Source organism: Lagenorhynchus albirostris, chromosome 8 (genome assembly GCF_949774975.1).
Source record: "Lagenorhynchus albirostris chromosome 8, mLagAlb1.1, whole genome shotgun sequence".
NCBI classification, from domain to species: Eukaryota; Metazoa; Chordata; class Mammalia; order Artiodactyla; family Delphinidae; genus Lagenorhynchus; species Lagenorhynchus albirostris.
The window spans coordinates 74990081-75002692 of NC_083102.1; the positions used below are offsets into that span (position 1 = coordinate 74990081).

Here is a 12612-nt window from a genome sequence, read left to right on the forward strand (position 1 = left end):
TCTCAATGGGAAAAGTTTCAAAGAGTTTGGAGTCATATCTTAAAACAGCTACAAGGCATCATGCTGTTGTAGTATATACTATTAGTTAAATCCTTTCTTGTTATTTGCCTATCTCACACATTTGTATCTTTTTCTTCCACTACATGATAAGTCCCCAAAACTGGGTCTTAGACTCTGAACCGTTCCTGGAGTGCTTCATCAATCCCTTCCTGACACAGAAAGCCCTTTGAAACAATTTAACGGAAATCAATAATCATTAGGTTCCTGCTCTGATGCAACTTGCTGGTTGCCTACTATTTAAATCCCACAAACTCCAGGTCTTTAGCTAAGATTTTATTTTTTTCAGCACAGAATGAGAGGCAGAAGGTCAGCCACTGTGTCAATGGCATGGCTGGAGACTTATGGCCACACATAGACTAATTATCCTAGTTAAAACTCCTACCACCCACACCCATGGAAGCTTCACCATGAGCCATCCTGTCATCATGTAGGTAGGAGACCTCAGAGAAACATGGCTCAAGAACCCCACATTTTGGGCTTCCCTGGTGGTGCAGTAGTTAAGAATCCACCTGCCAGTGCAGGGGACGTGGGTTTGAGCCCTGGTCCGGGAAGATCCCACATGCCACGGAGCAACTAAGCCTGTGCGCCACAACTACTGGGCCTGAAAGCCACTACTGAGCCCGCATGCTGCAACTACTGAAGCCCCTGTGCCTAGAGCCCGTGCTCTGCAACAAGAGAAGCCATTGCAATGAGAAGCCCGCACACCACAATGAAGAGTAGCCCCCGCTTGCCACAGCTAGAGAAAACCTGCACGCAGCAATAAAGACCCAATGCAGCCAAAAATAAAATAAATAAAAATAAATAAATTTATAAAAAAAAGATAGAACCCCACATTTCAACTCTGTCACTCCCGGAAGAACCACTCTTGGTTTGGTTTGGTTTAGGTTTCTGTGTTTTTTTATTTAATTTTTATTTTATATTGAAGTATAGTTGATTTACAATGTTATGTTAGTTTCAGGTGTACAGCAAAGTGATTCAGTTATACATCTACATGTATCTATTCTTTTTCAAATTCTTTTCTAATATAGGTTATTACAGAATATTGAGTAGAGTACCCTGTGCTATACAGTAGGTCCTTGTTGATCATCTATTTTATATATAGTGGTGTGTATATGTTAATCCCAAACTCCTAATTTATCCCTCTCCCCCTCTTCCCCTTTGGTAACCATAAGTTCATTTCCTAAGTCTGTGAGTCTGTTTCTGTTTTATAAATAAGTTCATTTGTATCATTTTTTTAGATTCCACATATAAGTGATATCATATGATATTTGTCTTTCTCTGGCTTACTTCACTTAGTATGATAATTTCTAGGTCCATCCATGTTGCTGCAAATGGTATTATTTCATTCTTTTTAATGGCTGAATAATATTCCATTGTATATATGTACCACATCTTCTTTATCCATTTCTCGTCAATGAACATTTATGTTGCTTCCATGTCTTGGCTATTGTAAATTGTGCTGCTATGAACCCTGGGATGCATGTGTCTTTTTCTTTTTTTCATTTTTTTTTGGCTTCGCCAGGCGACATTCAGGATATTAGTTCCCCAAACAGGGATCAAACCTGTGCCTCCTGCAGTGGAAGTGTGGAGTCCTAACCACTGGACCGCCAGGGAATTCCCTCTTTTTCTTTTTTTTTTTAAGTTTTATTTTATATTGGACTATAGTTGGTTTACAATGTTGTGTTAGTTTCAGGTGTACAGCAAAGTGATTCAGTTAAATTCAGCTAGGTTGCTTCCATATTCTGGCTATTGTAAATAGCACTGCAATGAACATTGGGGTGCATGTATCCTTTCGAATCATGGTTTTCTCTGGATATATGTCCAGGAGTGGGATTGCTGAATCATATGGTAGTCCCATTTTTAGTTGTATGAGGAACCTCCATACTGTTCTCCATAGTGATTGTACTAATTTACATTCCTACCAACAGTGCATGAGGGTTCCCTTTTCTCCACACGCTCTCTAGCATTTATTGTTTGTAGACTTTTTGATGTTGGCCATTGTGACTGGTGTAAGGTGATATCTCATTGTAGTTTTGATTTGCATTTCTCTAATAATTAGGGATGTTGAGCATCTTTTCATGTGCTTTTTGGCCATCTGTATGTTTTCTTTGGAGAAATGTCTGTTTAGATCTTATTCCCATTTTTTGATTGGGTTGTTTGTTTTTTTGATATTGAGCTGTATGAGCTGTTTGTGTATTTTGGAGATTAATCCTTGCTAGTCACATTGTTTGCAAGTATTTTCTCACATTCTGTAGGTTGTCTTTTCGTTTTGTTTATGGTTTCCTTTGCTTTGCAGAAGCTTTTAAGTTTATTAAGTCTAATTTGGTTTTTTTTTGTTTTTATTTTCATTACTCTAAGAGGTGGATCGAAAAAGAGCTTCAATTTTTGTCAAAGAGTGTTCTGCCTATGCTTTCCCCAGAGGAACCACTTTTGATGTGGTCATCTGGCAGAGGATAGCAGACCCAGTGTGAAAACAAAAGCAAAGCAGAGTTCAAGTCATTTTGTCTTGATCAAGGGAAGAGTCTTTGTGTGGTTTTTCAGCGTGAAAAGCGTGGGTGTTTCAGGCAGCTGAAAGCACCGTGTTGTTGAGTGTTTTTCCCATGGTCATTGCCTGTGCAGCCTAGAGCCTGGACATTTCAGGGAGAAAGAAAAGTGGAGGCAGGGAGTGCTCTGTGAAAGAGAACACAGGCTTAGAATGCTTCTCAACTGGGATCCTTTCAGTTTAGGATTGTTGCCTTAAATTTACTGTCTTACGGTCAATCCAGGCTACTCTGATTTGCCCAACATGAGGACGTCTTGTCCCAGCTGTAGCTACTCTAACATTTTTGCAATGTATCCCCGAGAGAAGTGTTTGGGTCTTAATTTGATCATAACCATGTTATTTCAGAGCCCTAAAGAGAGCAAATGGGAGCAAAAAGAAGGAAGCAAAGATCCCCACTGTGGCTTAAGTCAGGAAGCCCCCCACAGGGGAAGCCGTCTTCTTAGGAATCATATTTTGTAGAAAACGAAGGGCAAAGTAAACTCTCCGATTTTTTTTTTAAAACTCCTACATCCTGACATGAGGTAGATTAAGATTCTTTTTTTTTTAATTTTGTATTTTCAACATTTTATTTTTTAATTTTTTATACATCTTTATTGGAGTATAATTGCTTCACAATGCTGTGTTAGTTTCTGTTGTACAACAAAGTGAATCAGATATATGCATACATATATCCCCATATCCCCTCCTTCCCTAACCCACCCCTCTAGGTGGTCACAAAGCACCCAGGTGATCTCCCTGTGGTACGTAGCAGCTTCCCACTAGCTATCTATTTTACATTTGGTAGTGTATGTAGGTCAGTGCTACTCTCTCACTACGTCCCAGCTTACCCTTCCCCCTCCCCGTGTCCTCAAGTCTGTTCTCAATGTCTGCATCTTTATTCCTGCCCTACCACTAGGTTCATCAGTACCGTTTTTTTAGATTCCATATATATGTGTTAGCATACGGTATTTGTTTTTCTCTTTCTGACTTACTTCACTCTGTATGACAGTCTCTAGGTCCATCCACCTCACTGCAAATAACTCAATTTCATTTCTTTTTATGGCTGAGTAATATTCCATTGTATATATGTGCCACATCTTCTTTATCCATTCATCTGTTGATGGACACTTAGGTTGCTTCCATGTCCTGGCTATTGTAAATAGTGCTGAGATGAACATTGTGGTGCATGTATCTTTTTGAATTATGGTTTTCTCAGGGTGTAAGATTCTTCTTGATTATTTAAGAATCATCCTGTTTGCCTGGTACCTCCTTAAGTTTAAAGAAAAAGATAAAAAGTATACCCTGACTATTAGACATTGGGTTTTGGTTCTGGACTTTGGATGATTCTCTAAGTGCAGAAAATGGTCTAATTTCCTCAATGTCAAGTTCATCCACTGCATTCCTGTTTTACTATGCATGTAAACTTGATATATATATTTTTTTAACCTTCAGACACCATATACACTTGATTTTCCAAAAGAAAAAGGTTTTTTTCTAAGCGTTGGTAAAGTATTGGGAAGAAGAATAATGAATTAACCTAGAGCCATAAAAACATCTGTACTCCTTAAGTTCTTGCTTTTCGCAAGCAATCAGGGCAACTTTATCCTTGGAAATGGGGATTTACATTTGGCAATTTGAAAGTTTTTCTTTTTGGAAAAAAAATCACAATTTATAGAGTTAGAACAATAACAACAACTTAGTGCACGATGGCTCTTCAAGTGATTCCAAGACCTTTGACTGGTCCTACAACAAGGGGACTTTTACAGGAGTTGGGACTGTCTGAGGGTGCAGGGCCCAGGTTCCTTCTTCAGAAGGCCTTTCCTCAGCACAGCGCGGCTGAAATCGAGATAGGCCAAATCGAGAGGGGTTACCTGCTATTTCCCATGTGATGGGGAATCTTTAGTGTCTGCCGAAAGTGACTCTTCGGGGGACTAAAAAAGATAAAATCTCAATTGTCGATTCTCTTCCCAGCAATAAGATGGACCAGATGCTCAAAGAAATTCCTCCCACTACAACTCAACTGAAAATATTGAATAAGATATAAAAACATGTTTTTAATGTATGATCGAGCTGGCAGGAAACTAAGGAGATGCTTTCATGACCAGAACCTATCTCAAAAGACGCAGATCTAGAGAAAACAGTAGAAATCAAGCAGTGAAGTCAGAGTTCTTTCCGGGCGTACGCCCACACCCCTAGGGAGCTAGAGCTTGGGTTTAAACACTTGCTCTTTGGGTTAAAGATAAACAAATGAAGAAGGGGCAGGATGGGAGGACACTCTCCTCCCCCACATTCTTGCATAAAGGCAGAATTCTGGAAAGATATCCTTGATGGGTGAAATAGAGAAAATCTACCCCATTGAGGTAGAGAGTGAGGATGTTTGGTTGAGCTGGCTGGCAACTCTGATGGTGGGTGCGGAGGTGAGGAATGAAATGAACAATTCCCCCCTGAGAGTTCCTAACCACAAGCCTGTACTCATGTGGTTTTAGAATTGGTATTCACACTGAAAACAACTCATAGTTAAACATTTCATTTAAAGTGGCCCTGGGTGAGTGAGTAATGGCTCCATATACCTGGCAGAAGCAATACAAACTTTCTCTTTAGGAACTCTAAGCTTTAGAGAATTTCCACAGATAAAACCTCAAGAAACATGGGATCATAATTAAAAAACGAAAGAGCAGGGACTTCCCTCGTGGTGCAGTGGTTAAGAATCCTCCTGCCAAGGCAGGGGACACGGGTTTGAGCCCTGGTCTGGGAAGATCCCACATGCTGCGGAGCAACTAAGCCCGTGCGCCACAACTACTGAGCCTGCGCTCTAGAGCCCGTGAACCGCAACTACTGAGCCCGTGTGCCACAACTACTGAAGCCCGCGCGCCTAGAGCCGGTGCTCCGCAACTAGAGAAGCCACCGTCATGAGAAGCTTGCGCACTGCAAAGAAGAGCAGCCCTCTCTCGCCGCAACTAGAGAAAGCCCGCGCACAGCAACGAAGACCCAACGCAGCCAAAAATAAATAAATAAAATTTTAAAAACCAAAGCAAAACAAAACAGTAACTTGCTAAACACATGTGCAAACAATCCTTCATGAATGAGTCAGCAAAAACGATAAAAGAGTGGGGCTGGCAACCACTGAAGATAGTGGAATGATTAGATACAAAACATAAATTTATTATGTGTCATACACTTAATGCTATAGAAGAGGAAATTGAAAGTGTGTTAAGGGAATAAGAAACCATCAACATTGGCTAAAGGACTTCTTCCCAAAAGCTTCTAGAAATGAGAATCATAATACTTATAGTCAGAAACAGTGAGCAGAGTTTGTTACTGTTGTGTTGTTTTTACTTTTTTAAGTAGCAAGTTTCAAGTGCATACAAAAGGAGAGAGAAACCACTATAAAGACTTAATCTAGCTTCAACGATTTTCAATCTTAGGTTTTTGTTTGTTTGTTTGCTTTCAAGACAGGAAGCTTTCCCTGACCTCACCCACCCAGTCTGGGTTAGGTCGTTCTACTAAATGCTCCCGTGGCAGCCTGTATTTATGCCCATCATAGCACTTATCCCACCAGATGGTAACTGCCTGGCTTTTGTTGTTATTGTTGTTGTTTATTTGTCTCCCCAACCAGAAAGAAAACCCCGTGAGGCCAAGGATCCCGTCTGCAGCACCTAGAACAGTGCCTGGAATATAGTAGCTGAAAAGTATGTTTAGGATAAATAAATGAATATAGTAAAGCCTTGCAAATGCTAGAAATGTTATTGGTCCCTAAAAGACTATGCACTTGATGTTGTCTCCTTGATCCTGACAGCAGCAGCTGCATCAGTAGCAAATAACGACCAAGATAGCCAGAAGGAAATGCAGGATCCCCAGAAACCACTCACACAATGTCTGGACTCCCAGGGAGCTGAGAAAGCCCCTCTGCCTTTTAAGACGCCTGAATGGATCAGCCTGGAGTGCTCCTAAACTCAAGGTTACACTTCTCAGAATCTTCTGTGGCATGAATTTGTGAAGCCACCAAGGAGATAGGAGGATTGATCTGCTGCAACAGTGGGAATGAATGTGTATTGTCACTTGCTGTCCTCAGGTGTGGCCCAAAGGTGCGCTATTGTAAAGGTGAGGTCTCAGGCTCACACCTGACCACTCTGTGAGGTGTCCCCTCAGCTCCTCCAGGCACCCTTCTGCCGTGGTGACTTGGAGCCAGACTGAAAGCAACCCACGTTGGGGATCCAACCAGAGGAGGCAGAGCTTGTTTGCTCTGAACCACCCCTTGGGAGGTTAGCCGTCAGGGGTTACACTTATCTGCTCAAGTCTTGCGATAAACAAAAGGGAGGAAACTCATAAGACTGGGATCAGAAAAAGGAAAAGCTGAGCCGATTCTTTACTGGGTCGTCAACACACCTGATCAGAAAAAATCAGAGGCTCATCCAAAAGGAGGTTTGGGCTGAAAGAAAACAACTCAAGGACTTGTCGGCCGGATGGAGTGGCGGGGCTCTGATTTGGTTTCGGGGGTCAGGAGGGCCACAGAGCCTCTGAGTCATTATTTAATACCATGGAGGAGGTTCAGGGGGCTGGGGATGTCACTGATCACTCATTCAAGAGGGTTGTGTAGTCTGGGTGTTAATACTGCTTCAGGTTCCTTTAGGAACTTCATCGTCTGATTACCAGCAGGGCTGAGAAGCAGACTCATGGCCTTGCTCAGTAGACATGCAAAGCTGAGATAAATGTGGAGCATTGTCTCTGAAAGCCCTTTATCTGAAGTGCTGCTCCTAGAGAAGGTGAGATACCAAAACCCGCTCTCATTGTGGAATGACCCACATGCCTCCCGTTCTTCAGGCATGAGTGGGATGTTCCTTTCTCACTGAAATGATTCCAAAACAGCAGTTTCTCATAATCTCTGATTCTGGAGACCAGGCTTGTCAGCACCAAGTCCTTAAAGTTAATTAACAAAAGCAGTTTTTACAGGTCTTTCTTCCAATCTGGTAAGGACTCAGGGGAGGAACTTCCTTGGGGGCCTAGTGGGTAAGGCTCCGCGTTCCCAGTAGATCCCTGGTCAGGGAACTAGATTCTGTAGGCCACAACTAAGAGTTCGCATGCCGCAACTAAAGATCCTGCAGGCCGCAATTAAGACCCTGCGCAGCCAAATAAATAAATATTAAAAAAAAAGAAGACTCTGGGGAAAAGGCTGTTACCCATTAGAGAGGTTCTCAGAAATGCAAAATACCCCCGCTTGAAAACAGAGCCATCTGCTGTTGAGCGTGGACTTTGTTTTCAGTCCTTGGTTTTTAAAAATTTATTTATTTATTTATTTATGGCTGCATTGGGCCTTTGTTGCCACACCCGGGCTTTTCTCTAGTCGCGGTACGTGGGCTTCTCATTGCGGTGGCTTCTCTTGTTGCGGAGCACGGGCTCTAGATGTGCAGGCTCAGTAGTTGTGGTGCACGGGCTTAGTTGCTCTGCAGCACGTGGGATCTTCCTGGACCAGGGCTCGAACCCGTGTCCCCTGCATTGGCAGGTGGATTCTTAACCACAGCGCCACCAGGGAAGTCCACACAAGGACTTTTAAGTTAGTGGATCTTAATACCATCCTTGGTGTGTTAATTGAGGAGCCTCCTGTTTGTCCTGTTAGCAGCAAAGCCAAGAGGTTCCCGAACTTGTTTCCTGGAGCTTCATGGGAAGGTAGGAAGGTGGGAAGTTGCAATCAGAGAAGTGTCCTCTTCAGCTAGACCCAGGAACTGCGGAGAGGGCAGGGGTGCTGGTTTGGGAGATGACAGCAGAGGTACCTCAGGGACGTGCTTCAAAGAGAACAGAGAGGAAGAACAGAGCAGGCTAAACTAGAGAAAGGCTGAGCAAGCTTTCCTGGTGTACCCACACTTGACTCTGGGGCTCGTAACACTGCACCTGGCACATTGTTTAATGAATGATTGAATTCATGTAGTTTGGGGACTAGGAAGTTGATCAAGTCCAACCTTTGCTTACCCCATGCGTGGGTTTACTATGTATCTGTGTTTCCTAGTCTCTGGACCTTTTGGTTGCAAAGAATGTACTGCAATTCAATATAATTTTATTTAAAAACGTTGTTTCGGGCTTCCCTGGTGGCGCAGTGGTTGAGAGTCCGCCTGCCGATGCAGGGGACACGGGTTCGTGCCCCGGTCCGGGAAGATCCCACATGCCGCGGAGCAGCTGGGCCCGTGAGCCATGGCCGCTGAGCCTGCGCGTCCGGAGCCTGTGCTCCGCAACGGGAGAGGCCACAACAGTGAGAGGCCCGCGTACCGCAAAAAAAAAAAAAATAAAAAAAGTAAAAAACAAAAACAAAAACAAAAACGTTGTTTCATTCACAACACCTTTTTGTCATGCGTGTGTTCAATGACTAATATTCAAAGAGCCACAGTTTTTAGTTATTCATTATCATTAAATAGGTGGGGACCACTTCTCTCCAGCTCAGCTACCCTTCCCAACCTCACAGGGCAGCTCCTTCCACAGCTGGGCAGTTGCAGCCGTTGGTGAATATCCCTGCCTCGTTTAAGTTTCATCCTTTTTCTCAGATTGCCATTCTCTTTGTACTGTTTTTGCCCTCAGGAGACCTTGCAGAGGGAAGGGCTAGGATTAAAATTACCTCTTATATACATCTAATTAATTCTAGATAAGCTAAGTTTGTGTATTTCTATTTAAAAATTATTTTGTCCTCCTCTTTGTAGATCTCCTAATTGGAAGAGGGAAAATCCTTTTAAGTAGAAGTTCAGCAACAGGGACTCATTGTTTTATAACTCTAGGCGTAGGCACTGTCTGTCTCTCTTCGCCCCAAGCTCCCAGTGGGGCAAGGAGTCTGCATTGCCTGCCTGCTCATGTATTTTCTGTTGGCTTGGCAGTCATGCCTTCTGTGCTGTAAGGACAGGGAGTCCAACCTGGAGTGGGCATTGAGGTCTACAATGCGATGAATTCTTGGTGTCCCAGGAAGCATGGAGCCTGTGGTTTGAGGGCATTCCAGAGCCCCACCAGGGGCCTCTCAAGCAGGAGGCTCCTGTGTGGGAAGAACCTCCTCCACCATTTCTGCAATGAGCCTGTTTGTTGGACCAAAGTGCAGGCTCACATTCCCACCTCTTGCAGCATTGTTTCCTCAGATCTCAGAACCATTGCTCAATCCGGAGCTGGGCCTCTGGGCACCCAGGCTATCATTTCTCCCACAGCCTACAGCAATTGGTAGGGACCTGAAAGCTACCAGCCCTACTTGTACTCATCTTCACAATGAAGGGTGTACTTTCTTCTCACATTGATGTGCAGTTTGCATACAATGGGTCATTCTGAGTAGACTTGTGATTCACGACCTCCCCGAGGACCCTCACTAAGGCCAAGAAACATTCCAGTGCCAGGTGCTGGGCTAAGGCAGGGAGGGGAAAGGTGAATAGTCCCTGCCCACTGGGAGCTTCCAGACAGGAGAGATGATGATTAGAGTAAATGTCAGCAGTATCATATATTTGTATTTGAAAGTCCAAAATATTGTGGGGTCACATCAGCAGTTCTGTAGGAGCTAGAGAAGGAGCTGAGAGGAGGCGATAAATAAAAGGCTCAGGGAGATTGAGTCACTTCAGTCTTACACTGCGAGTGAACAGAAGAGCTGGAAATAAATCTAAGTCTTTTCCAACGGGTTATCATCCAGTTGAACATGGTAAATGTTAAAGACATTTATGAACAAAGGGATGAAGGGCTTCTGAAGGCGTTTCTGAGTTTGTCATGTGCAAAGGTGGAAGAAGGGCACTCTAAAAAAATGGAATGGAATAGTATGTGCAAAGCTCAGCATGGAAAGCTTTGTGTTTGGAAAACAGCAAAAAGCAGATGAGGCTAAAATAATTTTAGTGGGCAGCATGGAGGATGGAAAGAGTAGAGACAGATTGGAGACAGGAGAGCCAGGTAGGAGGCTGTCCCAGTAATTCGCCAAAAGCTGTTGAGGGCTCAGACTAAGGAAGGAACAGTGGGAATGAAGATGAGAAGTTGGATTCAAAAAGTATTTTGGAGGTGTAGCATAAGCAGGATTTGAGAATGGAATAGTTGTTGCAGGAAGATCCTGCAGTGAATGCAGTCCAGAATTTAGGAGATTTGGGGGGGGGATGATGACCCATTAAATGAGATGGCAAATACAGGTGGTAAAGCAGGTTTGGGGTGTTCAGAAAAAATAGTGGAAACGCAGAACTGATGGCAAATGCTGGAAGAAGCACCAAATCCATGCCTATGGGGAAATGGAAGTGAAGAGGATGAGACTTAACTTTGTCTGTACCACTTTATTCTTATTTTCAAAAATAACTTGAAGCAATTGTGAATATTCTGGGTGGTACACACAGGTGCTCATATTAGTTTCTGTAGTTTTTAATTTTAAAAATTAATGCTTGGAGTTATTTCCTTAAAAGAAATTAAGTAATGTGTCAAGCATTTGGAGTACCTACTATGTGCTTGGCACTGTTCCAGGCATCCGAGATATTTGCCCCCTTCTACTAGCCTCTTCCTTTCAGAAGTTACCAGGCTGGAGTACAGAAACAGCTGCTGGTTCCAGCTTGGCCACAGGCAAGTCATTTTTCCTCCCTCGGTCTCTTTCAGCTCTCACATCCTAGGATTCAATACTGTAACTGCAACTCAGCATTCCTTATTCTCACCGAGGTGAGCGCCACAGCGCAGTCCATTAGCATAAAATAACTCCATTCGGGGAGTGTCCCTGAAGGGCTGACCTACTAAGAACGTTTTCCAAATGGTCCTTAATCTCTGCCTCCCACCCAACCCCCGCCCAGGATAACAGATGTTCCTCATGGGATTTCAAATTTGCAAGGGAATCTTGACAACTTCTTTGGTAATGGGCTATGTCCTAATTCCAGTCTAATCAACAGAAGCAACTTCCGTACTTTCAGCTTTAGGTGCTGTGGAGAGAACAGATTAAAAAAAAAAATTTCTGCCTTCATGCTGTTTACATTCCAGTGAACGGAGACATCAAGGAAAAATAAGAACAATTCAAGGAAGACACAACGCGTCAGTATGGTGCAGGAGAACGCAAGGTGTGTAGTGAAATCCTAGTCCTTTGACGCCTACAAAACTTAATCCCGAATCCCTAAATTCTTCCGGGTCACTGTCGGGTTACCCTCCTCCTCCCACTCCGCCCACGGCCCCACCTTCTGGCCCTGGCCACGCCCACGCTCCTGACGTCAATTTTCCAAGCCCTGCCGCGTTGACCTGGCCTATGGTAAGCCGCAGGCCCGCTCGAGCCCCATTAAGCCCCGCCTCGTGAGTAGACGCGTGGCGACGGCGATGGGGTCGTGGGGCTGCGTGGCGTTGCGGCTCGGGGTGCTGCTGTGGCGCCGGGCCTTCTCCCCGGGAGCGTGGCCCGCGGCGGCCGCGGGGCTCAGGCTTCGGCTGCTGTCCGTGGGGCGGCTTCCGGTGGCACCGACGCTCGGCAAAGTCTGCCCGGCCCCCGACCGAGCGCGCGGCCTGCACGGTGGGCCGGGCCTGGAGGAGCGGGCGGAGGGAACAGCCGGCGAGGGGCGCCCGGAGTCAGGCACCGGAGGTACGGGCGAGGAGGAGGGAGCCGGGTCCCAGCTAAAGAGGCTGAGTTCCTGTCTTTTTACATTTCTCATGGGGTCACAAAACTCCTACAGAGCAGAACTGGAAGGGACTGCAAAGGGTGTCGGCACCAACTTTGCATTTCACAGTGAGATCAAGAGACGGACTGAAGTCTCCCAAACCCCAGGCGTCTGTCCGAACGGCCGCGTCGGACCCCTGGCATCACCACCTCACCGTCCTCATCCCCCTTCACACTTTGTCTAGGGTTCCGAGAAATGGACTTGTCGAGAATGTTGGGGCTTGAGGATTCTGAGGAAGAGCCAGGGTCTGGGGTCTCAGGGGTGCGTAAGAAGCGCTAATAGGAGATGGGGCCAAGTTAAGAGCCTCTAAGTATTGTAAGCTTTTAGAAACTTGAGAGGTGGTAAACAGATCACACCTGTGAAAGGATGCAGTATGAGAGGGAGAGGTTAGCCACTAGGGCCCTGGGAGTCAGCTTTAGAACTGAA

General features: G+C 44.7%; 2 protein-coding genes across 5 annotated transcripts in view; both read left to right on the plus strand.

Annotated features, from left to right (window-relative positions):
- GPNMB (glycoprotein nmb) overlaps positions 1–6262 on the plus strand; it is a 39791-nt gene extending 33529 nt beyond the window's left edge. Inside the window, exon 10 of the mRNA XM_060157153.1 lies at positions 6198–6262. Within this exon, the coding sequence (XP_060013136.1) occupies positions 6198–6241 (44 nt within the window). The 3' untranslated portion in view covers positions 6242–6262. The remainder of the gene's footprint in view (positions 1–6197) is intronic.
- A 5558-nt stretch (positions 6263–11820) lies between these two features.
- Positions 11821–12612, plus strand: part of MALSU1 (mitochondrial assembly of ribosomal large subunit 1) — a 30633-nt gene continuing 29841 nt past the window's right edge. For all 4 annotated transcript variants that reach the window (XR_009542011.1, XR_009542012.1, XM_060157158.1 and 1 more), the window contains exon 1: positions 11821–12110. Coding sequence is in view for 2 of the 4 variants with exons in the window: in XM_060157158.1 (XP_060013141.1) it covers positions 11855–12110 (256 nt within the window). In the remaining 2 variants the exon portion in view is untranslated. The remainder of the gene's footprint in view (positions 12111–12612) is intronic.